The 27,278-nt window shown below is 42.8% G+C and overlaps 1 protein-coding gene across 7 annotated transcripts in view; it reads right to left on the bottom strand.

Moving 5' to 3' along the window:
- The window catches only part of LDLRAD3 (low density lipoprotein receptor class A domain containing 3), a 133,691-nt gene extending 112,098 nt beyond the window's left edge, over window positions 1–21,593 (bottom strand). For 2 of the 7 annotated variants that reach the window (XM_065064839.1, XM_065064838.1), the window contains exon 1: window positions 21,414–21,593. In XM_065064839.1, the coding sequence (XP_064920911.1) occupies window positions 21,414–21,567 (154 nt within the window). In that variant the 5' untranslated portion in view covers window positions 21,568–21,593. Of the gene's footprint in view, window positions 1–18,392; window positions 20,526–20,579; window positions 20,756–20,787; window positions 21,374–21,413 lie in introns of those variants that run through there. The other 5 variants (XM_065064842.1, XM_065064843.1, XM_065064844.1 and 2 more) reach the window with 5 other exon arrangements.
- Window positions 21,594–27,278: the final 5,685 nt, after the last annotated feature.

Below are 27,278 nucleotides of genomic sequence, written 5' to 3' on the forward strand. Positions count from 1 at the left end.
GAGAGTGTCCAGCATAGGGCAACAAAGATGATTAAGGGAGTGGAGCATCTCCCTTATGAGGAAAGGCTGAGGGAGCTGGGTCTCTTTAGCTTGGAGAAGAGGAGACTGAGAGGTGACCTCATTAATGTTTACAAATACATAAAGGGTGAGTGTCATGAGAATGGAGTCAGGCTCTTCTCGGTGACAACCAATGATAGGACAAGGGGTAATGGGTACAAACTGGAACAGAAAAGGTTCCACTTAAATTTGAGAAGAAACTTTTTCTCAGTAAGGGTGACAGAGCACTGGAACAGGCTGCCCAGGGGGGTTGTGGAGTCTCCTACTCTGGAGACATTCAAGACCTGCCTGGACGCCTTCCTGTGTAACCTCATCTGGGTGTTCCTGCTCCGGCAGGGGGATTGGACTAGATGATCTTTTGAGGTCCCTTCCAATCCCTAACATTCTGTGATTCTGTGAAGACTTTTCTCCTATAAAAGCAGCAGTAGCAGGCTTTCATTTAACAGAATTATCTTCCCTAATTTTTCCCTTCCCTTACTTCATTCTCATTAAACTTCTCAATACTGGCAAGTTACTTAAGTATACGGAGATCAGTACTTTTCCACAAAAAAATCAACAAAACAAAACAACCCACACTCTTACAAAGGTAAAAATATTTGGCCAAGAAGATGAATACTGTGCTTAGATCATTTAGACCATAAATGTAGGGACCTTTTTAAATCTTGTTTTTATTATGAACAAAAAATGGCACCATCCTTCAAGATGCTTCCAAAAAAGGGTGTTCTTCTCTTTATAAAAACACTAATACTTAGTGACACTGCCACAACAATTTAATAGGACAGCTGTACTATCCTGTTAGCAGGAGATATTACACATTAGCAGAAGACAATAAGCCATACTGCCTAAGACACAAGATAAGCACCATCATAAGAGACGGGTGATGTCACTGGATAATCTGTGGCCTCATGTATTACAGAATACATCACGCTGTTCTGTTTTCAGAGAGACCCATCCAAGTGCCTGCCTGACTAACTAATTTCCAGATAGGTCTTTGCTTGCCTGTATGTAAGAGGATGCTCATTGCTACATAAAATCAAATTGCATTCAAGAACTGGAAAATCTGGCATTGACAACATAGCCATGTTCTCCATTTCAAGTCTGGAAGAAAGCCTGTCTGCATCTCACAGTGCTTCATGTGGAAGGAGACTCCTATGACCCTGGCAGCTAGCACCGAGGAAAGAGGATAGCCAACAGTGAGGACTGGCTTTCTTTAGCAATACTTCATTAATAATTTAACTGTTAATGGCCATGTAACTGGAGTGGTTGCAGGAGAAATGAACAGTATATTTGTCCATTTTTTTGAAAGCACTTCAATTATCTTTACTTTCTAGTTAAGCAACAGGGCTCCTCTTTTGTTCAAGGATAAGTCCATTTTAAAACTGATAAATGTGTTAAGCTCAATTAAGAAACACAATTCATTTAAATTTTTTAATCACCCAAGAAAGTCTGAGTGATTCCTTACAGGTCAGGAGTGTCACACTCATTTTCACGGGGGGCCACATCAGTCTCACCATTGCCTTCAGAGGGGCGAATGTAATTTTAGGACTGTATAAATGTAGGAATAGTAACATTCATACAGTTCTAAAATTACATTTGGCCCTTTGAAGGCAATGGCGAGGCTGATGTGGCCCCCCGTGAAAATGAGTGTGACACCCCTGCTGAAGGTCTTCACCATTTTCCTAACCTCCTATGCAATTAATTTTCATGTATTCAAATACAACATAGTCTATAACACTGAAAGGAAAGGCTTATGCACTCATTACTTCACTGCAAGTTATGTATATAGATATTTCTGACTCAGGAAGTGATCACAAAAATAACATTACTTTTTACCATGTACACTTAGCCATGTTCTGTGAATTAGGTGAAAGTATAAATGGAAAACTAAGATACAGAAAATATAATGCAATGCTAAAACTTGCCCAGGACTCCAGTGGCAAAGAACTTCGATCTCAGTAAACACAACACGGGCTGTAAGTGTCCTACACCATATTCATGTGTTTCACACGCAAAGCAGATGACATGGCTCAGGTATCAGCACTTAAATTATCCACTGTGGTTGCGTTTTCTCCACATTTCCAAATAAATAAATTTAAAAGGAATACACTAAATATTGACTGCATTATGACCGATGACTGCACAAAATTAACTGAACTTAAGCGTTACCAGCACCAACTAACACTAGCTGATTCCAAGTATGAACTCAAAGGACACTTGCACATATCTATTATACAATATCCCAAACACAGACCTCCTTAAGCTGATGATGAAAGTTCTTTCCACTTACACAGTCACTAAGATTACTCATATGATCAACATCTCATCTATAACATGCCATATGCTGACACCAAAGAGGAAGGGACAATACACAAGGAACAACTAACAGTGGGAACATGAGTCCTCTCATCTAGCTGGAGGCTGTAAAGAAGATACGATCAGAAATCCAATGCCAAAGAGATGGGCTCTCTGGGGAAAATTACTTACTTTCTTCCTCTAAAAATCTACTGCCAATGTTACAAACATTTTTCAGCAGTCAGGAAGGTTCAACCCAAAGGCAGACAGACTGTCTCATAGAGACTGTTACCAGAAAGGTAACTTTGCAGCTTCATTACTGTCATTATTTGAGTGCTCATTAAGAATTTCTCGGTGTATTTCAGATAACCCTAAAAACAACATCTTTCAGGAAGGGCCAGACAATACTGACTCATCACACTCAGGCACAGCAGACAGTCATGTTACTTACAGAGACTGCCAGAGACAGGTGACACTGCAACTTTTCCAGTATGTCAACGTATCTTCTGTGCTTCAGAAGCACCTTATCAGCAAGAAGCACAGGCTAACAGAGATGCTTTATGATGAAACACTTATTTAGCACAAAAAATTCTGAACATCAAGATGCAAACCATAGTAAAACTTTAAATGTATAGACATGAAAGCTTCCTTGTCCCCATGTATGCCTCAACCAGAGCACAAAACTCAGTGTGCCACTGGAAACCAAAATCCAATTACTCATCCTCACAGACCAGCCCAAGACTCAATTCCTCCTCCGGCTGCACCAGTTTTACACTGGATTTGCTCCTCCAAAGCTGTAAGAATATCACTAGTGAAAAGGGGCACAGAACCAAGCATTTTGTTTGTGGAAAGTAAAGGTTTAAGCCATTGTAGTCAGAACTTGAAATTACTATTTTGCCCTTCTCAATTTGCTGTCTACTTTTTTTTTTCTGTGAGACATTATAGATTCAGGAAAATACTGTGAAGGTACATTATTGCTCAAGGTATCTGTAGGAAACAACTATTTTGCAAATATAATAGGCTCAAGCAGGATCTCTCAGCAAAGCATATTTTTTTAATAATGATATTGCAACACCAGGTGTTCTACCTAAAGGTAGAACACAATGGTTTAATGCCAGTGTGCTGACTCAGCCTGCTTCCTGACAGGAATGCTAGCAATATAAGCTTCAGGAGGTGGAAGATTAATGCCAGTACTTGCAACATAGTTCAGCCTTACAGACAGAATCCCTCTCAGGAAAGAGCAGCTTTCCGGGTAGAATTTGAGAAGACTGGAGACAGGGTTCAGCCATGCCACAGATGTCTATATGATCACGTTACTCTGCTTTCCTTGGCTTCAGTTTTCCATATCTGTCAACGATTACTAATGCTCTCCTATTCCATGGGAATGCTGCAAGCATCCATAACTTATGTTTCCATGCTGTTCAGATGCTGAGGAGGTGGGTATCTGAAGATATATATACTGATGAGTAGCCTTCCAAATATATATACTGCTTTTTAAGATGCATCATAAAAAATGCCACATATTAATACTAAAGCCCACAGGTGTATCTTGAATAATTTATTCTTCAGTGGTAAACAGGCAAAGTCATAATTGTAATAAACTTCGACTAGAAATTAACCTGAATAACACAAATTTATTCCTGATGGATTTCAACGCAATAAGCAAAGACAGCGTTGGGCGGCCATGAGCTTGGCTTCTCCAATGGCGCACCGGAAAAACTTCTTCCAGCCTTTTCATAGGGTCCCGGGTTCGTTGCTCAGAGTGCCACGTCAATCGTTCTTTCTGCGAATGTGTCCTCTGTTATCAGGCAGTTAATCTCCTGTCTTCTCACCCACCCCTGCCCCCTCCCACCTTTAGAGGATCAAACATTTAAGGCAATTGCATGACAAAGGGCAGGGGCTTCCCATGTTGCACAATAACCCCCAAGCGTTTCCTTTTAAGAAGCTTTAATGAACAAACATCTCTAACTCTTAGAATTGTTTATTACAATTCCCCCCTTTTCTTTTTCTACTTATTTTGTTCATTAAAGCGTTGTAATTCTTGACTACTTAATACAAATAACTCAGTATCATCTTGATTGGGTAACTGCTCATACTTTGCTTTAACTAATAATATGATATGATTCAACAAGCCCATTTATTGTTTCCGTACTTTAACTTTCAGAGGGTCGTCTGTGGGCTCTGCAGTCCAGGCTTTAGTCTTGACTGGACCTTTAACTCGGCTGGCATGTGTCCACCCCTTTTCGGCAATTCGGATGGCTGTTTCTGTAGTGAGTAAAACAACAAAAGGTCCCTCCCATCGAGGGGTTAATGATGTTTCTTTCCCTGTTTTTATGAGTACCTTATCTCCAGGTTCTAGGGTATGTATTTTTATGTCCAGAGGTGGACGCTGTACCACCAACCCTTTTTACCAAAGGTATTTCCTTCGCTTCAACAACTTCACTAAGTAATTTTTCATCTGAAAAATCACTCACTTTTGGGTGATCTTGTGGCGTTTCTAAATCAAATGGCATTCCATGTAACATTTCAAAGGGTGATATTCCGAGGTCTGTTCTTGGCTGGGTCCTTATGTTTAACAGTGTTAGCGGCAAACATTTTACCCATGACATCTTAGTCTCTATCATTAATTTAGTAAGCTGCTTTTTTATCTCTCCATTCATTTGTTTGACCCTTACCGAGCTTTGTGGATGCCATGGAGTATGATACTGCCAGTCGGTACCTAGTGCCTGAAAGATTTCTGTAATAATTCTTGATGAAAAATGTGGGCCCCGGTCGGAATTGATAGCTTCAGTTATTCCATATTGGAGAATTATTTCTTCTAACAATATTTTTGCTACCGTACGAGCAGTGGCCCTAGTTGTTGGAAATGCCTCCACAAAGTGTGGGAGATGGTCTACAAGCACCAACAAATAGCGGTATCGCCTGACCTTTGGTAACTCTGTAAACTCAATCTGTATTCTTGAGAATGGCCGGTATGTGAGTTCCCTTCCACCCGGAACTCGTTTCCTTATTTGTTGTTTATTTTTGCTCTTCAATTGTTTGCAAACAATCATGTGTTAATTGTTTGCTAGATTCCCCATATAAGAACTGCGCAGGGTTCTGCAAGGAAGTAATTTCTAGGGTTAATTTAGGGGATTCAATTAAAATACTTTCATATTTTAACAACCTAGAATCTGTTATCCATTTATCAGATTTTTGTTGCAAAACCCCTCATATATTATGTGGTGTCAAAACATACAATTCTCCTCCAAATGTTATTTTCTGTGCTTCTTCTACTAGTAATGCAGCTGATACTATTGCTTGTAGGCATGTTGGCCAACCCCTGCTAACGGGGTCTAGCAATTTAGATTTAAAAAAAAAAAAAAAAAGTAGTTTATTTATGTCCAGCCCATTCTTGTGCCAAGACCCCATATGCAGTCCCTGCATCTATATTTGTGAAGAAATAAAATGGTTTCCGTATCATCTGGCAAGCTCAACACAGCGGTACTTATCAGCTCTTTCTTTATGCAATCAAATTGTTCCTCATCTTGTTCCGTCCATTGTACCAATTTTTCCTGTGTTAATTTTTCATACAAAAATTTTACCTTCTTCGTATAATTTTCGATCCATTGTCTACAGTATCCAGTTAGTCCTAATATTTGTCTTATCTGTCGTTTAGACTTTGGGGCTGGCAATGACAAGATCCCACTTACTCTTTCTGGGTCCAAATATTTGGTGCCCCTGCTTAAATAGTGTCCTAGATATTTGACTTCTTGCTCAACAAACTGGAGTTTTTGGTCTTTGACACTTTGAGCCCCTGTAGACTAAGGAAATTGAATAATTTAATACTTTCTTGTCTAACCACTTCTTCGTCTTGCCCTGCTAACAAGAGATCATCTACATATTGCACTAGTACCACTTCTGGACTGCGCTCATATCCCTGCAGAATTTGTTCTAAAGCTTGCCCAAACAAGTTAGGTGACTCCGTAAACCCCTAGGGAAGCACAGTCCATCGCAAAGGCAAAATAGTCTCGTCTCTCTTCATCAAGCGGGCAAGCCCAAAAGGCATCCTTTAAATCTATAACACTATACCATTGATCATTCGGACCTAATTGACTCAGAAGGGTATACGGGTTGGCCACTAGAGGGAATCGACTCACGGTTCTTTTATTCACCTCCCTCAGGTCATGTACTAGTCTCCATTTTAAAGGGAGACACGCAGGGCTCGAGTAGGCCTTTTTCTAGTAATCTTTCTATTTCTGGTTTTAATCCCCTTTGGCCCTCTTTGGATACTGGATATTGTTTTACATGAATGGGTATTTCTGGACTAGAAATTTTAACTTTAAAGGGTGTTATGTCCAGCTTCCCTACTGAGTCTTCTGTATACCATACTTCAGGATTAATTTTATTTTCATCTTCCACCCTGAGAGGACATAATCTTATTCGAATTTCTTTCCCCGTTACTTCTAAATTAACACCCAATTCAATTATTAAATCCCATCCCAAGAGATTATATTCAGCTTCAGGAACTAAAAGTAAATTTCCCACTCCTATTTTGAAATCGGTTTCAATAACTACTCCTTTTATAACAAGGACCCGAAATGGCTCTCCCTTTGCCCCAATTACTTGCATAGTGTCGGAAGATATCTCCCATCCCTTGGGTAAAGTTTGCATGGTAGATCGTTCTGCTCCAGAATCTACAAGAAATTAAATTTCTTGCTGCTGAGGACCCACTTTTAGTTTTATCAAGGGCTCCGTTCCTTTTTTTTTTTTGAGTCCCCAGCAAAAAGAGCCCCTGACACCCCTATTCCGCTTTAAACATTTTCTCATCCGCCATTTTCTTCCTACAGTTCCGCTTCATGTGCCCTTTCTTTCCACAGTAAAGCATTCTATCAGCTCACCCCATTCCATTGCAGTCTCATCATTAAGAGGTTTTGCCTTAGGACTAGGCCCCTTATACTGTGCCCTTCGGTCTCTGGATTTCCATTGCTGCTGGGCTGTACCTTCTCTGACTGCTGCAACCATCATTCATACAGTCCTCCGCTCTTTCTCATCCTCTCTCCTAACATACACTTTCTGAGCTTCCCTCAATAGTTCATCTAACCCCATGATTTTGCCAATCTCCTAATTTTTCTAGCTTTTTCCTAATATCTATCCAAGATCTAGCTACAAATTGTGTTTTTAACAGCGCCTCTCCCACAGGGGTACTAGGGTCTAACCCCAAATACAATTGTAAGTTTTTCCTGAGCCATTCCAACCATTCTGTAGGTGTTTCATCTTTCTTTTGGTGTTCACTAAATACCTTGCTCATGTTGTGACCCCTTGGAACAGACTCTCTAATGCCTTGGACTAATATAGTCCGTAGGTCTTGCATATGACCCCTATGTAATGGATCCCGATTTTTCCAGTCAGGTCTTTGCAGTGGCCATTTTGTGTCGGCTGCAGGACCTTGCTGATGCTGTTCATCCCAAATCCGCATACCGGCCCTACGGATCATTCCCCTCTCTTCTGCGGTGAACAATATTCCTATTATCGATTGCAACTCGTCCCACGTGTATACGTTGGGCCCTAAAAATTAGTCAACCCGCTCCGCTACTCCCAACGGGTCATCTAGCAAACTCCCCATTTCCATTTTAAAATCTCTAACATCCCTGGAATTAAGAGGTACCGCCACATATCCCATTCCCGCCTGAGGTCCTCCCATTGCGATCTGTCGCAGCAGATACAGTTGCCCTGGTGTTTGCTGTTGCTGTTGTCTAGTCTTGCTACGCGTGACAGGCCCCGTGGACTGGTTATCATCCGAACCCTCTGGGTTCGGTGCCAAAGGGGGTGGACTAGGGACCGGGCTAGGAACTGGTACCGGGGGTGGCGGTGGTGGTACATAAGGTGGGGGTGTCATCGGGATCTCTTCCTCATGCCGCTTATTTCTCTGGCGGCCATGTTTATCACCCCCCTTTTCTTTTAACGGGTATAGATTAACCCTAGTGTCTGATCTTATCCATAATAATGCATATTCGCTTTCTTCTGAACTAAAAGGCTCCTTTGAATTAACATAAATGTTTAAAGCCTGACAGATGCAGTCCTCAAATGATCAGAAAACTGGCCAATATAGGTGGTCTCTACGGATCTCTTTACCACCCCAAACTTCCATTCAATAATGTATCTTTTTCGTTTTGCTTTTACCCTGCCTATAGGGGTAATCATCCCAATACCTAATCATTAATCCTAACGGACTATCTGGAGGAATTGGGGGAGCCTTTCCTGCAGTTGCCCTCTCATGGGAACAGAATGCCTACTTTTCCTCTGTCCCATCTTCTGAGATACCCTCCGCTGTATCTCAGGAATCCCAGCCCCAACCCAGTGGATAACCGGCCTATACTCACGCGTCCTGCGTCTTCACTCGGGTCTTCATGCACAAAGTTTAAGGGGCTGCCGGCATTTACTTTGCTTATTGCAATTTAGAATGTTCATCGGTGAAGGATCCGGTGACAAGAGTCCCACAAGGGCCACTTAAAAAAAAGAAGCGGGACGCCTCCCTTAGAGGGGTTGCCACCGAATATCCTTCATCCAAGTCACGGCACCAAATTGTAATAAATTTTGACTAGAAATTAACTTGAATAACACAAATTTATTCCTGATGGATTTCAACACAATAAGCAAAGACAGCGTTGGGCGGCCATGAGATTGGCTTCTCCAATGGCGCACCAGAAAAACTTCTTCCAGCCTTTTTAAAGGGTCCCGGGTTCGTTGCTCAGAGTGCCACGTCACTCGTTCTTTCTGCCCCCTGCCCCCTCCCACCTTTAGAGGATCAAACATTTAAGGCAATTGCATAACAAAGGGCAGGGGCTTCCCATGTTGCACAATAACCCCTGAGCGTTTCCTTTTAAGAAGTGTTAATGAACAAACATCTCTAACTCTTAGAATTGTTTATTACAATAACCAAATGAGAAGGTATGTGGCTAATACCCTGTCTAGGGATTCTGATTAAAATACAGGTAGGCCTACCCCCATAACAGCCGAAACTCCTACTTCACAGCTCAACTACCAGATTAACTGTCCTCTTATTTACACTCATGGAGGCTCAGTAAGAACTGCTGGTATGGTCTTAATTTTTTGTTTTCTTCTTGCACGTATACATACCTACCCCTTACTTTTGTTTAATGCTGGGTGTGACTTGTGGAAGGAGAATGGAACAACTTGTATAGATTCATAATCTGTTTTTAAACAAGCTTCACATTTCAAGGTATCCAAAATGACTTTGCCCTGGAAATATGTAATGACTATCTCCTAGTACAGCTGCTTACACCTAGGGTTTAATTTTGACAGTTGAGCTCATTTAAACTGTTCTCTAACCAAATCATTTACTACAGCATTTAAATAACACATTTTTTCCAAAACAACAGGCCAACACAGTCCTTCCAAACTGAAGTAAACACCACTGGAGTATTTACTAAATATATGCCAAGTTAGTTTTCTTGTAGTTTGGGAGGCTTGTGTTCCCAAACACCCAACTCATCCTACCTTCAGGGGCAAGACTGGCAAAGATGGAAAGAGTGCCCTGTTTCCCAAAGTCACTGCCCCTTTGAGATATCCCATATCAGACATGCTTCCCAACCCAAACAGAGATAACCACCAGGTATTTTAGAAGTCCAAGTCATGTGGGTTTAATTTTAACAGGATCTGACAGGTCTTATGCAGGTGTCTTCAATACAGGCCAAAAGGAAACTAAGTTGATCACTTCTTAAATGGGAAAGTCTGTTCATAGAAGTGGGCTGCCTAATTTTGCAACTGTTGATGAGAAAACAAATGGAGCATGAACACTGAAAGAAAAAAATTAACTAAACTGTGCTTTGCAGGTTAAACGCAGTTTCCCCACAAAACTATTTATAAGGAGTAGTGGCAGTCAGCCAGCCAGCAACTCTGGACTCAACTTCAGTCAGGGCAAGAATATCCTGCCAGTGATTAGAACTGCTTTTTGTATTTTCAGATTTCATTTGACTCAACTACTTGGCCATTAAGCTCCAATAAGTTGAACATTTATCTGCAGATAACACAAGAAATAGGAAAGTAAGTACCCTGAGGCTACCCTGAAGACTTTTAACCAAATAGCAAGGCAGAGCTCCATTACAAGAATTCATCAGAAAACCTATATAGTCCATCGGCAGATTTTCTAATGGGATCCATTAGAAATTTTAAGGATAGTCAAACTGATGAGACATCAAGTCTAACTCACGTAGAAGTCATTAACAGAGAGTCTTTGACAGCTTGAAAGATATCGAAGCTGCTGCAGGAAAACACACTGGGCATTTCTGCTGTAACAAGTATGCATAGTTTTGCAATAAGAACAGCAAAAACTTCATATACCATATTAAAAAAAAAAAGTGAGACTGATGAAAAGGTGTAGCTGTGCAAATGAATCTCATCAAGTACCTGCTGCTTCTGGGTGGATTCTGTTGATGTAACAGAGAGACAAACACTTCCATATTTTACCTCAAAAGAGCCTACATCCAGGAACTCTGAATCAGGAGTTCTCCAAGAAATGGCTACTAATAGCTCAGTTGTTGAAAAGGACAGGCATTTCAAAGAGAAAATCACTCTAAGTTGCAGTGCAAATAGGAAATTATGCTGTAAAACATTTTGTTTCTACATTTTATGAAAAATGGAAGGAGGAAGAAATATGTCTATTACGTTCTTACCCATGATGAACATATAATTCATCTATGAAATAAGGTCACTGAAACTATTCTGGACTCTTTTTTGGGAGAGAAAGGTTGCAATGAAATAAACATTTCAGAAAAGCGTGATGCTGTCACCAATCCTTATAGAAAAAAGAAAAAGCTGACAACACTACATCGAACTTGCAATTTAGAAGTGAACACTGCTCATGGCAGATTTTTAGAGTACAACTGGTACTGTAAATTTGTATTGTTTATAAATAGTCTTAGGAACTCTACTATCAACAGCCTTTTCATCTACCAGGTAGTCTGTTAATGTTCTAGTCAAATCAATTTGATCTTTTGTCAGAAGTACACTACAAATTTGTTCATTACACACAGTAGCTCTGTTTTCAGAGGAGTGAAAAAGAATCGGCTCCTGAAACTTGCTTGCAGATCCATGAGGAAGCCCTCCATCTGATGATAAAAGGACAAATGCTTGTGGTTTGTTTTAGAGCTCGTAGGCCTGACTATTAATATTACAGGGCTTCACTTTCCTCTTACCTTAACACTCACTGATATTCAAAGACATTTCACTGATATTCAAAGACAGTTAGTGCAGTTCTTCCAGACTCAAAGATTTCACAACCACATTTTGCATTCTGCCAGCCTGAGCAGATACTGATCTCAGCATCTGTATTGTGTCTTTCCAGCTACCCAAAAAAGCAAAGCTCTAGACTGTTTTACAGTATGTCAGGTTCATAAGACATGTTCATGATCCATTCTGATGATGGAAGATTTAGTCCCGCATCCCAAAGATCACCCATCTAAGATCAGTATCAGAGCCCCAAGCAGTTCTGGGAGACACTCATTCTCAAGACAAAATACATGCACTTCTGGTTACAGCTAGACTACATATGTTCTAGTAGTGTGCAGTTTCACATAGTTCTTAAGATTGCATAGTTTTGGCCCTAGCCACAAGGGCAACTTGTGCCACCAAGAGGAGACTGGTTAGCAAGTTCAGAGTTATTTTTGTCTTTGAAGTTCATTGACTGCAACGTGTATCTTTTGGAGGTCCTAAGAGCTGACTCAATTTATCTGTTCATGAAGAACTGATGTGCTTTGGCAGGTGAAGCAACGTAGAATTACTCCTCATATTAAACAACATGAGCAACTGCTCTTGCATATTTTATATTAACCTCTCTTAACAGTGCCCGTATTCACAAATTACTTAGCCATTTATACATGCATACCTTGCATTATGTGTCAAGTGAATATTAACTGTACTTCATAAATGATCCATGAACAACTGAGTAATTTACTCAAGATGCACAATTGACCTGTAAAACTGTACCAAGAACCTAGGGAGAACATGTCCCATGCAGTCTGCTCTAACCAAAAACCACCTTCCAAACTCAGCTCTACAGCAGAAATTCCACACAGCCCCACCCTGGGCCTCAACACACAGCACAGCTGAACAATGGATGGGGGAATGGCAGGAAGAAGAGCAAGTCCAGCAGCACAGAATCATCCTATGCAAAATTTCCTATGTAAGTGATTTCATATTCCATTAAATGTAAGATCCAAATCAAGAAGAAAGATGAAGCAGATCACAAACTACAGGAAAGGCGCACTCACTAGAGAAAAGTAATTGGATTGTGAGGGTGTAATTTTCTAAGTTATTTTCTGCTGGGGCTGCCTCTTCAGGAGGCAACCAGCTCAAGCTGCTCTACAATGTATCTTGCAAATAAATCATTTATTTTAGAATAATTTCTGGAATCCCTGCCTGAGTCTCTGCTGCTGGAAACCCAGGGAAAAGAAACTTCCTTAACAGTTTGGCACCCCAGATGGAACCCTAGGCCACCACCTTCTGAGTCTCTCATCTTCAGACATCCAACCGCCAACAATGGATGAGTACATCTAAGCTACAGAAGGTGTTACTTCAGTTACATGTGGGCAATAACCATGTTCCCTGCAAGGCAACCACTAGCTAGCAGGTTCAGTACAGTCCTGCACAACAGATTACCTGTGAAGAACACTCTGGACAAGCAACAGTACTACAGGTTGGCAATTCTCGCCCTGTCTTATAAAAGGGGGAGAGAAACGCAACTTGCCAAACACATGGTTTTCCATAATTACATCAGTTTGTATGTTTATATCATGCTTCACAGGTTTCTAAACGGCTCTGTTTCAAGAATCTTAATGGCGTTACTCTAACAACAACAAAAAGATGATAAAGGAAAAATAGGAACACTTGAGAAAAAAAAATCATCAAGAAAAACCTACTTATCTTGCATCCAACTCCCATCACCAAGACAGAATATTTCTCTCAAGGCAAAAAGCTATTTCGAACTGTAGAAAAATACACCTGTTATTTGTAGCGTATAGCTCTTGACTAAAATTAGGGTAGCACTAATAGCATAAAAGAAAGATGGGAAGAAAGAGTTCATGTCAAAAAAACCCCGATAAAGCAGGTAAAAGGGAAGCAAGTACAGTGAGGAAAGAAACAGATCTTGCCCAAAGTCATACAGCTGATCATTAATACAACCTGGAGTAGATCCTGCAGCACTAAGACTCTGAACAGCTCTGGCCAGCAGTGTACAAGTCTTCAGTTGATACAGATACAGCTGGCAACTGCATTCTGTCTGGAGCTCTGTCATCTGACTTGTTAACAATTCAAGTGATAAATTCAAGCAAAACATATCAAACAAGAGGAAGGACTCCAAGGATTGAAGGAACTTGAGCACAAAGTTATACTTAGTAGCCAGAATTCACATCTTAATGTTTAATGGGACCACAATCCACTTGCTGCAGTAATATTACTGCATTTTATCAAAACCAGAGATAAAAGCCCACAGGAAAATGTTACTTAAAAATGAACTTTCCATCCAACAAACTCAGCTCTTTCAATATAGACTGACATAGGCTACCTCATCTGATGTAACTGATTTTCATCCAAAATCTTCAATAAAAGAGCCTCAAACCAGAAATCTTCCCCAACACATTCCCCTGGAGCCATCTGGAATAATAAACCATCTAAGCAAATGAAAAGTAACATCCGAACACCAGAGAATCATAGCAAGGTGTGGCACTTGGGGATTTTAATTTAAAAGAATAAAACAACTCAGGATCCCTACTAAAGAAAATATAATAATAATTATAATAACAACAACAACAACAACAACAACAAGAGAAAGACCAATACAAAATACACCACTAAAACTGGCAAAACTGTCCTTCTGGTCCTACAGAAACAAACTTTTTCATAACACAACAGCACCCTTCAACCATATTCAACTTATACACTTCCCAACCTTCAATAAATTAAGCCTCACAGGCTGCTCAAGACATACAAAATCTAATTTAAAACTGAAACCTCCTGGCTATCAGGACCTACCCAGATCTGCCATGAGTTCATCAGCCCCTAATCCCAAAAGATCCCATACAGCAGGTTAAAAGCTCATTCTTACAGTACATAGATAATTTCAGCTGAGTTTCATAGCCATACCACCTTCCACTCATTACCTCAGCTCCCTGTTCACTGTGACATGGCAACTTACACAACTGTTTACTCATACACAAAATGCAGATTTGCTGTTATGTTGTAATTGTACCCAAATTCACAGCTGTTCAGGCCATGGCAGGAAGGCTTAAGGATCACAGAGAATAAAGTTCTCACCAGCCACCCTCCCACAAATTGCTTCCATTTTTATTTTGTTCATCTGGACCCTTTGGATTATCCACTATGTGATTCCCCAGTCTTTCAACACATTTCTCACACTAACAGGAACTACCTGTTATTTCTATCAAACTTTCAAAGAGGACATATTTGTATAAGCTGCAGCTAAATTAGGTATCTGATTCCACATGCTCCTTTACAATCAAGATGTGGACATCTGTGCAAGTAGCCGAGAACAAGTAGGAGCAGAGGCCAACAGCTCCATTTAGAAATCTCCTCACTGCCTGAACATTTCCTACGTGCAAATTAAAACACAAACACACCGATTACCATTACACCGTCTTCTCCCTTAGAAGGACTTTTCTGTCCTGATAGCCAACACTGCATGCAATATAAGGCTGGCTTAAGCTACCTTTTTAATCAGACAGTTTTACAAGCACAAGAGGCTGCATGAAAAAAAAAACAACACTCAAACACATCATCAAGTTACTGCAGTTTAGCAAGTTTCTACATGTCAAATAAGCACCTATCTGGATACACATCAGTCCACAATAAATGCAAACCTCCACTGATCATAAAAGTCTTAAGTTTAATTATCAGAAATACTAATTCAGTCAATTGCTTTCTGGAAGACTGCCAAGTTTTTTTTGTTTTTCTTGAGCTTTTTGTTTAAATTTTACTTTTTTTTTTTTTAAACTCATATGAGCGCCACCTCAAAAATAGAGTTATGATAAACTGATTATACTAATGGCTGACTATACAGTTACCTCCAGCCATAAGCTACTTATATTTCAAGCAAAGGTCAGTCTGTCATTCCATGTTTCTCTTTAGAGATACCTTAAAATACATCATTAAAACTGGTTTCACTTGAAATATTCCATTCTACATCTTAGTATATCCTGTTATGAGATCTTGCCAGAGTAGAAGAGTTTTCCTTTAATACTTGGAAAGACAAAACCACACACAACCAACAACTATTGAGACACAAGATCTTTCTCCCTCCTCATCTTCAAAACCTACCTGCTGCTAACAAAACCATTTTCAAGTTCAAACCCTGAAAACATCAGTTTAAATACTTACCACAGAGTGCCTTCCACCAAAGATTGGACATCCACAGCTTTATTTTGCAGCAGGTAAGAAAACAGAACACTGACAGCCTACAAGGCTTCCAACCAATTCATAAAGCTCATCATTAGCTTCCACAACAGACAAGATACTGAAATGAAGAGCATTTCTATAATCACAGTGGATCTCACACTACAGATTTTTCAGGTCTGTTCCATTACTGCTTATGCAGACAAAAAGAGCAACCACAGAACAAGATATATCACAGAAACTATTCTGGCAAGATTTACCTGTTTGGAAAAATAAACTTAAATTAGAAAAAAAACAAACAAGACAAAACAACACCCCTACCCCCACACAACTCAGAACAAAACAACAACTAACACCACACACTATGTCTGTTCCCAGGTGATAAATTAATTTTGTATTAGGCCTTCCTACACTACTGCCCTGAAACAGAGAGATGCTTGAACCTAAGCTCATTTCATCATTGCTGCCCAACAAACCATCATCTCCCTGTTACAGTCTGCTAGATTTACAGCAAAGGGAGCCATTTTATTTCACACTTGGTAGATAATCAGCATACAAAAGGAGGTAGGATGCAGTTTACTGTTGTCATTATAAACATATTATAGTACCACCAGGAAATTTTTTTCATCTAAACTATGGAGCTTGCTAGTTTCCCAGTGTATCAGGCACTGCAGACTGTAAGTTTATAACATTTTATTTCACGTTTGTACAAAAGGTGCATTTTTACTACCTATTTTATAGTTACCAATCTCCACTTGAAAGGAGCTATTGAAGGAGGAATGTTGTTTTCACAACTGTGGATCTGAGGTCTGATCCAGCAAGGAGAGACTGAGTGACATACAGCTATCAGACCTTGCATATAAAACAAAACCTCTTTGCACTAATTGCAGAATGCAAAGCAATTCTTGTGGTTAAAAATTAAGCTGAGGGGGAAGGTAAGAGAGCCGAGAAATCATACCTTAAATGGAAATAAATAAATAAGGGGAGAGGCTCGTTAGAACTGGATTAGTGAGAGAGGTAAACTGAGGCAGGACATCCAGGAATCGTCAAGTAGGCTGTGAACCCTGTAGTACCCAACCAATGGGAAAACAGGGGAGGGAATTTATGGCCAGGATTAGAGGAATATAAGCAGGGGCTTTTTGCCCTGTTTAGTGTGCCCACCATTAAGTAGAACATCTGGTTTTGCAAAATCGTTACTAAAATATGCTTTGCTGAGACATCCTGCCTGAGCCTATTATAAGCAAGATAATAGTTTATTTGAGATTTGGGGGCTCATTCAGGAGGTAAAGTTGTCATTTTGGGGGTCCCTATCACTAAAAGACGGAAAGGCGTACCCCACTGATTGCCATGCTTCTGTGGATTGTCAGTGGGGACTCCAGGAGGGACCAAGAGAAACCCTGAAGCTGTCACAACATGCGACTGCAACACTACAATCATGCTTTCACTCTCACAGTCCTTGGCAACTGTAGGTAACTGCTGTGGCTAAGTTATTCCAAGTGAGACAGGACAGCTGGAAGCTCCTGGGCCCTACAACTCCCCTCACCCAAGCAGCAACAGGAACCTATGGAAATCTAGCCAAGGACACATGCCTTTCCCTGACAATACTCAAAATCCCTGAACTTTAGATGAAACCCACAAAAACATCTTTTTACTTCAGTCCCTGCATCAAAAATGCACTTGCAAGAGTAAAATCTGGTAACAGCCTCAAACATGAAACATCTAATAACCAGTAACTGACCTGAGAGAACCTGTCTGTGGGCGCTAGCTCCTGTGAGAAATCCCATTCTCCCCAGCATGGATATGGAGCTTTGCACTAAGGTTATTACTTGCTGGCTGCTTCCATCATGACCACTGGCAGACTTAAGTCTTCAACAAATATCCAATGCTTGTTGTTTATCACCTATTTCTCCTGTTACTTTGCCAAGTTGTAAGTTTCTTTACTTGCCAAAGCTATTACAAGAATCCTTGTCCATCTCTAACACACTGACATGCCATACAAGCCTGCACCTGGCCTGCGTACTGAGAGAGAGAAAAACACTGGACCCAGCTCTGAAAAACACTGTAGACCCAGTTTAAGAGTTTGTAAGAGGATAGTATCAAAATACAAAATAGATCCACTGGATACACAGGACAGGTACGAGTCTCAAAGCAGAGAGTGGTTTTCTTGCTTCTACTTACATTGCAGCAGAGCAGAAGGTATTCAGCAGTAGTCTTCCCATGCAGTACACAGAGATTTTCAGCAAATATATTCTACTAAATGCAATACCTCTGAATCTCAATACAACTAAAGACCCATGTAAGGAAATAACAGGTATTTCCTTAGTAGCATGGGGAAGTCTCAAGCTAGTGGACATTACACAGCAGAGTTTAATGTGGTAACATTACTCTTCAAGCAGCTCCTACCCGTGCTTGATTTTGGAGATATTCTGTTCTAAGCTTTTGAGATGTAGTTGCAAATCGGGATGAAAGCATTTTTGTGGCCCTGCATGTTTATGCTGTCTGTGGAACAGGGTCCTGATTCCAACAATATTAGACCAAAAGACTTGAGGAACCAAGATGCAGAAGCCTCCCCCTAACACAGAGCAAGTTGAGTATGTTTTAAGAGATGTAATACCTGCATTATGTATTCGCCTTACACATCAGAAAGGTCCTTACACTGAACTCTAACATCTTGGGGACTCTACTCAGGAATTCCAGCTGTGCACTGCAATTCTGACTCTCCAGCCAGCTGAAGACTGACATTTTAAAGACCTACTTCACACCTAAAAAAGGAAAGTTTGTATTTGTCAGAAAAAAGTAATCTTTTTCCACTCACTTCGTAATCATACTTCTTAAAAGCAGTTCATTTACTTAAATATTTTTGACTCCTGCCATCATTTCTCTCCTTAATGGACAACACAGGTCGAAGAAAAAGTTACATAAAACTGTGTTCAAATGTATTCAGTAGACTTCGGGTTTTTTGAGAAAACAAACAAACAAACAAACAAAAGTATTGAAGATACAGCACAGTGGTGGTCAGGATTATAGAGAGTTCATTTTTCTATTAGAGACATTTTGTTGGTTTATTCAGCTATAATATACTTGCAATTCTCTGAAGCAATCCTTTCCTAAACTCACTGTAAATGTGTATAGCCCAGAAGAAGAAAAAATATACATATATTTGTATATATATACACTCCATATATATATATATGGAAGAAGATAAACATAAATGCCTGTTTTCTAACTAAGAAAATTTTTTCTATACTACTTATTCCTGATGATGTTGTTGCAGTCTAAGCTGGTAACTGGTATCCTTGCAGGACCCAACCTATATCCAGGAACTCCTGGGCTGACACTGAACCAAAGCAAAGCACTGGGAACTGGGTCAAATCATGGCACACACAGAACAAGAGAAGGGCATCAGAGCTGGGCACAATCTTCTTCTACTGGCAAGAGTACAGACAGATGAAAGAGACTGGGTGTGCACATGCCTGAGAGCTTGATGAAACTTGAAATGAGGCAGGGACTAGAAAAAGAAAGCAAGGGGACTGGGGAGCTTCCGTGCAGGGAAAAGAATTTAAAGTTTCAGATCAACAGTCTTTCGGACCAATTATCAGTTGCAATTACAAACTGAAATTAAACCAGCCTGGTATAAGTTCACACTATATATCATAACAAGATAAAATCTCTCCCATGTAGGCATCCTTTCAGGATCAAAAGCAACTTTCATCCAACTACAATACTAAGAACAAAGATGCAAATGAAAGATCAAACTTTGCTTTGCAAATCTTTGCTCATACAATCCAAGTCAACAGTTACTTCTGCAGACTAAAGAAATGTTCAGACAGAGATACTATCCAGTGTTTATTGTCTGTTAACTGAAATTGATCCCCATGGTTTCAAGGTTTTCCATTTGTACCCAAAAATGGTTCAGCAGGAAAAAAAATATTCTCAGGAGTTATTAGAACTAAAATTCAAAACAGAGTGAAGGTCATGCAGAAACAAACTAATTCTCCCTGTGGGAAGCTTGGCAGGTATGCCAAAATATCCAAGCAACATTCAAAACCAAATCCCTAAAGACTCCATACTTTACTCTTAAAACAGAACACATAAAAAAAAAAAAAAAAAATCAGAAAGCTCTTTGAATCTGCCCCAAAGTAAAACACAGCCTCTAGTTAAATAACTGCAGAGTAACTATTGAGCAAGTTTGCAATTGAAAAGCTGAAATACTAACTTCCCTATGAGAGACAGGTCTTGTTGGTCACTACCCCCAGTCCAAGACAGAACAGGAACATGGGATGTGGGTGACTGGGAAATCTTCCTACGTAAAGATGAGTATCTTGTAGCATGGAACCCTCCATGTTAGTCTAAGGGTAATATCACAAGCAAATATATTCAACACACGTAAATGTATATCTTGCTGTGAATAATTAGGTGAAATTTTGGCAACATTACTGTAGTAAAATGGAAATTTATAAGGAAGAAGGTAACAACGCAGATAAACAAACCTGAGCTTTGCCTGAAGCATTCTGAAAAAGGAACCGCTGAAACAGTTTTGCAAAACACCCACAAACCTACACAAGACTTAAAAAATGTTACAGATGAAGTTTGCAGTTAACACTGCAAGTCCTACACTTCTCCTCCTTCCTACCCATCTACAACAAATTTAAATCGAACTATTATCATGGAAACTGTAAAACATATCAGTTCTTCATGACAACAAATACTCTTAAAAAAAAAAATTAACTTCATAATCTGAGTTTTACCCCCTGTGTGTCATCACTTCATCGACAAGGTGCAATTCAGGAACACACACAGCAGCATGCAGCCAAGGTACTTACGCTGTCTGGAAAAGCACCTGCTAAGATCACGCTGCAGAAATAATTCACAGTTGCAGCAAAGCTGCACACAACATCATCAGCTCGCCGATTCTGACAGATATATGTCGACCGTGAAGTAGGGAGGAAATAACTTATACAAAATTGAGTATTAACAAAAAGTAACACTCCAACCCCGGCAGGACCCAAGCGCTTCACTAGGTGCACGGACCTTGGCGCTGCGCCGGCCAGCGCCCGCCGCGGTCCCGCCAGTCCGGCCTGCCCCCCAAGCGGCAGAGATCAGCTGCATCCGCGACGGCCTCCTCCGCCCCGGGAAAGCCTCGGAAGGAAGGCCCGGGTCGGCCTGGCCCAGCCTGTACCACCGAGGTCGCGGCCCTTTTGTCCCGGCGGCGCCTTCGACGCCCGGATCGGCCCGGAGGCACCCGACCCCAGGCGCCAGAAACTTCCCACCCGTCCCGGCCCCGGCACCAGTTCGGGCGCCGCGCTCACGCCGACCCTCCACATCCCCCAGTGGCGGCGGCGGGACCACCCTGAGCACGCCCTCAGGGGAGAGAGGGAGGGGAAGGGCGACGTGTGCATGCGCCCGCCCTGAGTATCACCGCCCGGCCCACCCAGCGAGCCGCAGGGCAGGCGATTCCCTATGTCCGGCCGGCCACGGGGAGGGGAGAGGAGCTATGGAGATGGTAGGGGAGGCCGGCGGCGTTCCCGGCCCGGCCCGGCCCGCAACAAGACGCCGAGAAGAGGCGGTGGGAGGCCCCGGCGTCCTCCTCCGCCAAGCGTAGCACGCCCCCTCGCTCCCAGGCAGCGCCCCAGGACACCGCCACCGCCCGCACTCACCCGCCGAACCCAGCAGTAGCCACAGCAGCCACATAGCCCCAACGCTGGCCGCCCCGCAAACTTTGGAGCTACTCCGCCGACCCTCCCCCGACGGAGCCTGCGGCCGCTGACGAAGAGAAGGGGGGGGGGAGGGCCAGAGGGCGGTGCCCGCCATCGCCCCGCCCCGCAGACTGCCACCGCCCCGGCCTGCCGGCAGGTCACCGCACCCCCGCCGGGGCGGGGCCTGGGCTCGGGGCGCCGCTGAGAGACCGGCGAGGGGCCACGCCCCGGGCCCGAGAGTCGGCCAGGAAGTCTAGCGGGCAAAACCGGCCAGGACCCCCGGTGCATGGGGCGTTGCCTGGAGCTCGCCCTGCAGGATCATCCCTCTCTCCTAGTCAGGAGAGCGGGCAGCGCGGCTCGGATTGTCGCCGAGCATGACAGCCCTGCAGGCCGCGCCGGTGACCCGGCCTTTTGCTCCGTGGCTGTCATCTGCAGTGCTGGCAGATCGCACGGCTCTGCTTCGGCCTGGCTGGTGGCACTGGGATGTTGCTGCTGGCAACGACCAGCGAGTTGCTCGTAGTGCATCGTGACAGCACACTGAGAGCTGCTTCATCTTTCTCAAAACTGTTGTGCATCAGACACCTACAGCCAGTTTTGAGGACCTTGGAGGGTTGTGTTGGCATTTGCGTGTCATACACCAAACCCCCCACTTGCCGTGTAGTGGCAGGCAGGAGCACTTCAGTGATGCCTGGAAGAGTTTAGGTCAGAGCTGCACCCCTGCAGACAGCCTATATCTTCGTGAGGCACATAAGTGCTCACTCTGCCCTTTCTGAAATAAGGAAGGGGTATGGTGCTCTGAAAAAGCCTCCCTTTCCACTTTCTGACACTCCTCTTATCTTCATTCCCCAACTGGAAGACAAGACATTTTCATTATAGCCAGTTAATCAGGGGTAGCCTGTGGCATTTAATATCCTTGTAAACCTCTGAAACCGAGCATTTAGGAAACTTAAATTGCATTTTCAGCCTAAGGGCCCAATCCTGATCCCACTTGTCTTCAATGGGAGGAGGAGTGGGCCTCGTTTTGAGGAACATTATTTTTCAGTATGTAGTGGCCAGGACTGAAGAAACCCATGTTAGCATATGAAGCATTCTGCTTTTATGGGAATATCGCTGCCTGTTCATTAAGTGGTACCTTTTGGTTGTAAAGTATTCCTCTGTGTGTGTCAAGTGCGTAAGTAGATCTGCATGTTCATACAGTGAAGTTTAGCTCCCTAAAAAGCTTGCAGCATGTATTTACTAGCTGAAGAAGAAAACTTAGTGCAGAAGGTATTTTAGCTAAGAATTAAAGCCAGATGACAAGAGTAAAAACCTGCCAAATGATTTCTAAAGCTGTGTTTAGCTAATCTGCACAAAATACTGTTTCAAGCAGAATTCTTAGAATTCATTTTTAGTATAGTCAGAGGAGCGTGAGGACATTTATTGGCAAGGATTTCACATCATTTGGAAAAAAAGAATTTAATTTTTTATTTAAAATAAGACTTTTGTACAAATATTCAGATTCAGTTTCTGTTCTTTAATAGTATTTTAGCTCCTGATAGCTAATTCCTATGTGGAACTCACCTTGGGAACCAGTTTCCAGAAGAGGACTTGAGGTGAAAGAGTTTATTCTGAACACTGAGGGATGTGACTGTGGGAATTTCCTCTGCCTACCAGGATTCTAATTCTGCCTGGGGTCCCAGCGTGACAACCCAGCACAGCCCATTTCACCATTCAGTGGGCTTGGACCAAGTCACCCTGACTACATGCAGCAACAGGAGTTAAGAGATGAAGCAAGGTGGATGGATGCCTCCTTGGCAGTTACCAAAAAACAAGATCTAGTTCACTAAGAGGCTAAGTAGGAAGCTCTCATGCTAGGCTGTGAAAGCATTTTATTCACCTCAGTTTCTTAGCACAGGATAAAGGATCCAGTGTGATTCATGGTTAACTTGTGGATATTGGGTTACCTAGTTAAAAGTGTAATCCCTGTAAAACAAAAAGATGAAGGGAGAGCAAAGGCAAAGAAACCTCAGTAATCTCATCAGGCAAAATAGTGCACAATGTTGGCTGCTGCCAAGCACATCAGAGAAGGCTCATTAGACCTTGGAACCTGGTGTGAAGCCCACCAAGATAAACCAACCAAGAAACTGTCTCCCAGATGCCTTGAAAACTAAGGGTGGTTATTGCCTACAGGGCACATTAATGGATGAAATGGGAACAGCATTTTGGGAACATTCAAGAATTAATATACAGTGTTTAGGGCGAGGAGCAAAGGAGGTGAAAGGGAAATATTCAGGTGCATCAGGAAGGTAAAAAACATGGAAAATAAAGGGAAAAGGGGATGAAAGTGGCTAGCTAAGTGTAGCTGAGCCATGTGTTTGATCACCACAGTCTGTCCTATAATCTAATTAAATCCTGTTTCTAGCTGTGTTACATGTAGGTGCACTGTCAATTCCGAGTGTGTGTGTGTGAACACTAGCAAAATTCAAACTAGATTAGCCCACAAACAAGAGTTCTGAGTAGCAGTAACTGAGTGGGACCACAGACCTCAGATAAACAACACACATGCTGATTCTCTTTACCCTCCTTCCAGTTTTGTCATCGCATGGGATGGAATAGGAAAATTCGGTCTGTAAACAATTGGCTACAAGACTGGGGCTACAGACAGGGCTTTGGGTTCTTTGGTAACGGCGGGTTTTACAAGACACCAGTCCAAACAGTGATACGTGGGAAAGGTTTATCTCACAGGAGCAAAAGGATGTCGGGTCAGGAATTAGCAGACCTCAATGGGAGAGCTTTAAACTACACTCAAAGGGGGCTTGCATCAGTGGGGCAGGACTCTAGAGATGATGAAGGCTGGGAGGCCTCCTATCCCCCTAGGGTGAAATAGGTGTGTTCAGCTCACTCTCTGAAATGCCTGTACACCAATGCGTGCAGCATGGGGAATAATCAGAAGGAGTCAGAAACCTGTGTTTGGGCAGGAGATTATGACCTAGTGGCAATTACAGAGACATGGTGAGACAGCACACATGACTGGAATGTGGTCGTGCATGGCTATGTCCTTTTCAGGAAAGACAGCCCAGCCAGGCGTGGTGGTGGAGTTGCTCTTTATGTGAAAGAGCAACTACAATGTATTGAGTATTGTCCGGGCACAGATGAGGGGCGAGTTGAGGGTCGATGGGTGAAAATTAAGGGGCAGGCTGGCACGGGTGATACTATCGTGTGCGTCTATTATAGGCCACCAGATCAGGGTGAGGAAGTTGATGAGGCTATCTACAGACAGATGAGAGCAGCCTTGCAACTACAGGCCCTGGTTGTGGTGGGGGATTTTAACTTCCCTGATGTTTGTTGGAAGAACTACTCAGCCAGCCAGCCACAGTCTAGGAGGTTCCTCCAGTGCCTTGACGATAACTTTCTGATGCAAAGGGTGGAGGAGCCGACTAGAAGAGGTGCACTGCTGGATCTCATCCTCACTAACACGGAGGGTCTGGTTGAAGCGGTAAAGGTTGAGGGCTGCCTTGGTTGCAGTGACCATGAGATGGTGGAGTTCACTCATGTGGCAGGAACAGGATAGCAAGCAGAATTGCCACCCTGGACTGTAGCAGAGCAAACTTCGGCCCTTTCAGGCAATTGCTGGGGGAAATCCCCTGGGCAAAGCTGCTTGAAGGTAGAGGAGCCCAAGATGGTTGGTTAGTGTTCAGGGACTGTTTCTACCGGGCACAAGATCAGAGCATCCCAACACATAGGAAGTCAAGGAAGAGAGTCAGGAGACCTGTGTGGTTAAACAGGGAACTGCTGGGTATGCTCAAGTGGAAGAGGAGAGTTTATAGATCATGGAAGGAGGGGCTGGCCACTTGGGGAAAATATAAGGCTGTTGTCAGAGGGTGTAGGGAGGCAACTAGGAAAGCTAAGGCCTCCTTAGCATTAAACCTGGCAAGAGGGGTCAAGAACAACAGGAAGTGCTTTTTCAAATACATGGCAGATAAAACTAACACCAGAGGCAATGTAGGCCCACTGATGAATGAGGTGGGTGCCCTGGTGACAGAAGATACAGAGAAGGCAGAGTTACTGAATGCCTTGTTTGTCGCTGTCTGCACTGCCAGAAGCTGTCCTGAGGAGCCACATACCCCTGAGACCCCAGAGGAAGACAGGACAACGGAAGAGTTTTCCTCAGTTGATGAGGACTGGGCTAGGGAGCAATTAGGCAATCTGGACATCTATAAATCCATGGGTCCGGATGGGATGCACCCACAGCTGCTGAGGGAGCTGGCTGAGGTCATTGCTGGGCCGTTCTCCATCATTTTTGCCAAGTCTTGGGAAATGGGAGAGGTGCCTGAGGACTGGAGGAACGGAAATATCACTCCAGTCTTCAAAAAGGGCAAGAAGGAGGACCTGGGTAACTATAGATCGGTCAGCCTCACCTCCATCCCTGGGAAACTGGTAGAACACCTTATCCTTGGTGCCCTCTCAAGGCATATCAGGGATAAGAGGGTCATTAGGGGCAGTCAACATGGCTTCACCAAGGGGAAGTCATGCTTGACCAACCTCATTGACTTTTATGAGGACATAACAAGATGGATGGATAATGGCAGAGCGGTGGACGTGGTCTACCTTGACTTGAGTAAGGCATTTGATAGTCTCCCACAGCATCCTTACAGCTAAACTGAGTGAGTGTGCGGTGATTAGAAACGACACATACCAGGACGCACATAGAGATTCATGCAGAGGCAGAGATCTTGTTAGGAAGGAGCACAGAGCCTGGCCAAGCAGAGAGCTGACCTAGGCCTAGGCTGCCTTCGTTATTCACCATTGACAATTTATAGGATTTACAGGTACGGGCTTGGACTAAGATGTTTACAAAAGGTGTTTTTCCACTAATTGTTATTAAAACCACACAAAACTCATGTGATGTTTGTCTCACTTGTTTTTCCACTCATTCACAGACCAGGCCCAAGGACATTCACACATCTCATGCACTTGGGGGCGGTTATCCGGCCCAAAATACCATTCTCACGAGTCTGGGCTATAACCTTTTACAATTATGAGAAACGTATTTCAAAGTAATCTGTCCAAGGCCCTTTATATATTATTATGTTAGTATTATGTCTTCGACCATCCAGATGGTCAAGTTAGTATTGATCTTTCTTTATCATCTAGGTGGCTGGAAATGCATATCTTGCTTTCCCACATTTTACTTTCCAACAGGAGTGTGGTATAGACAACTGTGTAGAGAGGGAGACTGTGAACTGGCTGAAGGAAAGAAGCCAGAGAATTGTGGTCCATGGCGTGGAGTCTTGTTGGAAGCCTGTATCTAGTTGAATGCCTCAGGGGTCAGTAGTGGGGCCTGTATTATTCAATATATTTATCAACGATTTGGACGACGAAATAGAATGTACTATCAGCAAGTTTTCTGATGACACCAAGCTAAGAGGAGTGGCTGACACGTCAGAAGGCTGTGCTGCCATCCAGCAAGACCTGGACAGGCTGGAGAGTTGGACAGGGAAAAATGTAATGAAATATAACAAGGGAAACTGTAGAGTCTTGCATCTGGGTAGGAACAACCCCAGGTTCCAGTATAAGTTGGGGAATGACCTATTAGAGATCAGCGTAGGGGAAAGGGACCTGGGGGTCCTGGTGGACAGCAGGATGACCATGAGCCAGCACTGTGCCCTTGTGGCCAGGAAGGCCAATGGCATCCTGGGGTGTATTAGAAGGGGGGTGGTTAGTAGATCGAGAGAGGTCCTCCTTCCCCTCTACTCTGCCCTGGTGAGACCACATCTGGAATATTGTGTCCAGTTCTGGGCCCCTCAGTTCAGGAAGGACAGGGAACTGCTGAAAAGAGTCCAGTGC

The sequence above is a fragment of the Columba livia genome, chromosome 5 (genome assembly GCF_036013475.1).
Source record: "Columba livia isolate bColLiv1 breed racing homer chromosome 5, bColLiv1.pat.W.v2, whole genome shotgun sequence".
NCBI classification, from domain to species: Eukaryota; Metazoa; Chordata; class Aves; order Columbiformes; family Columbidae; genus Columba; species Columba livia.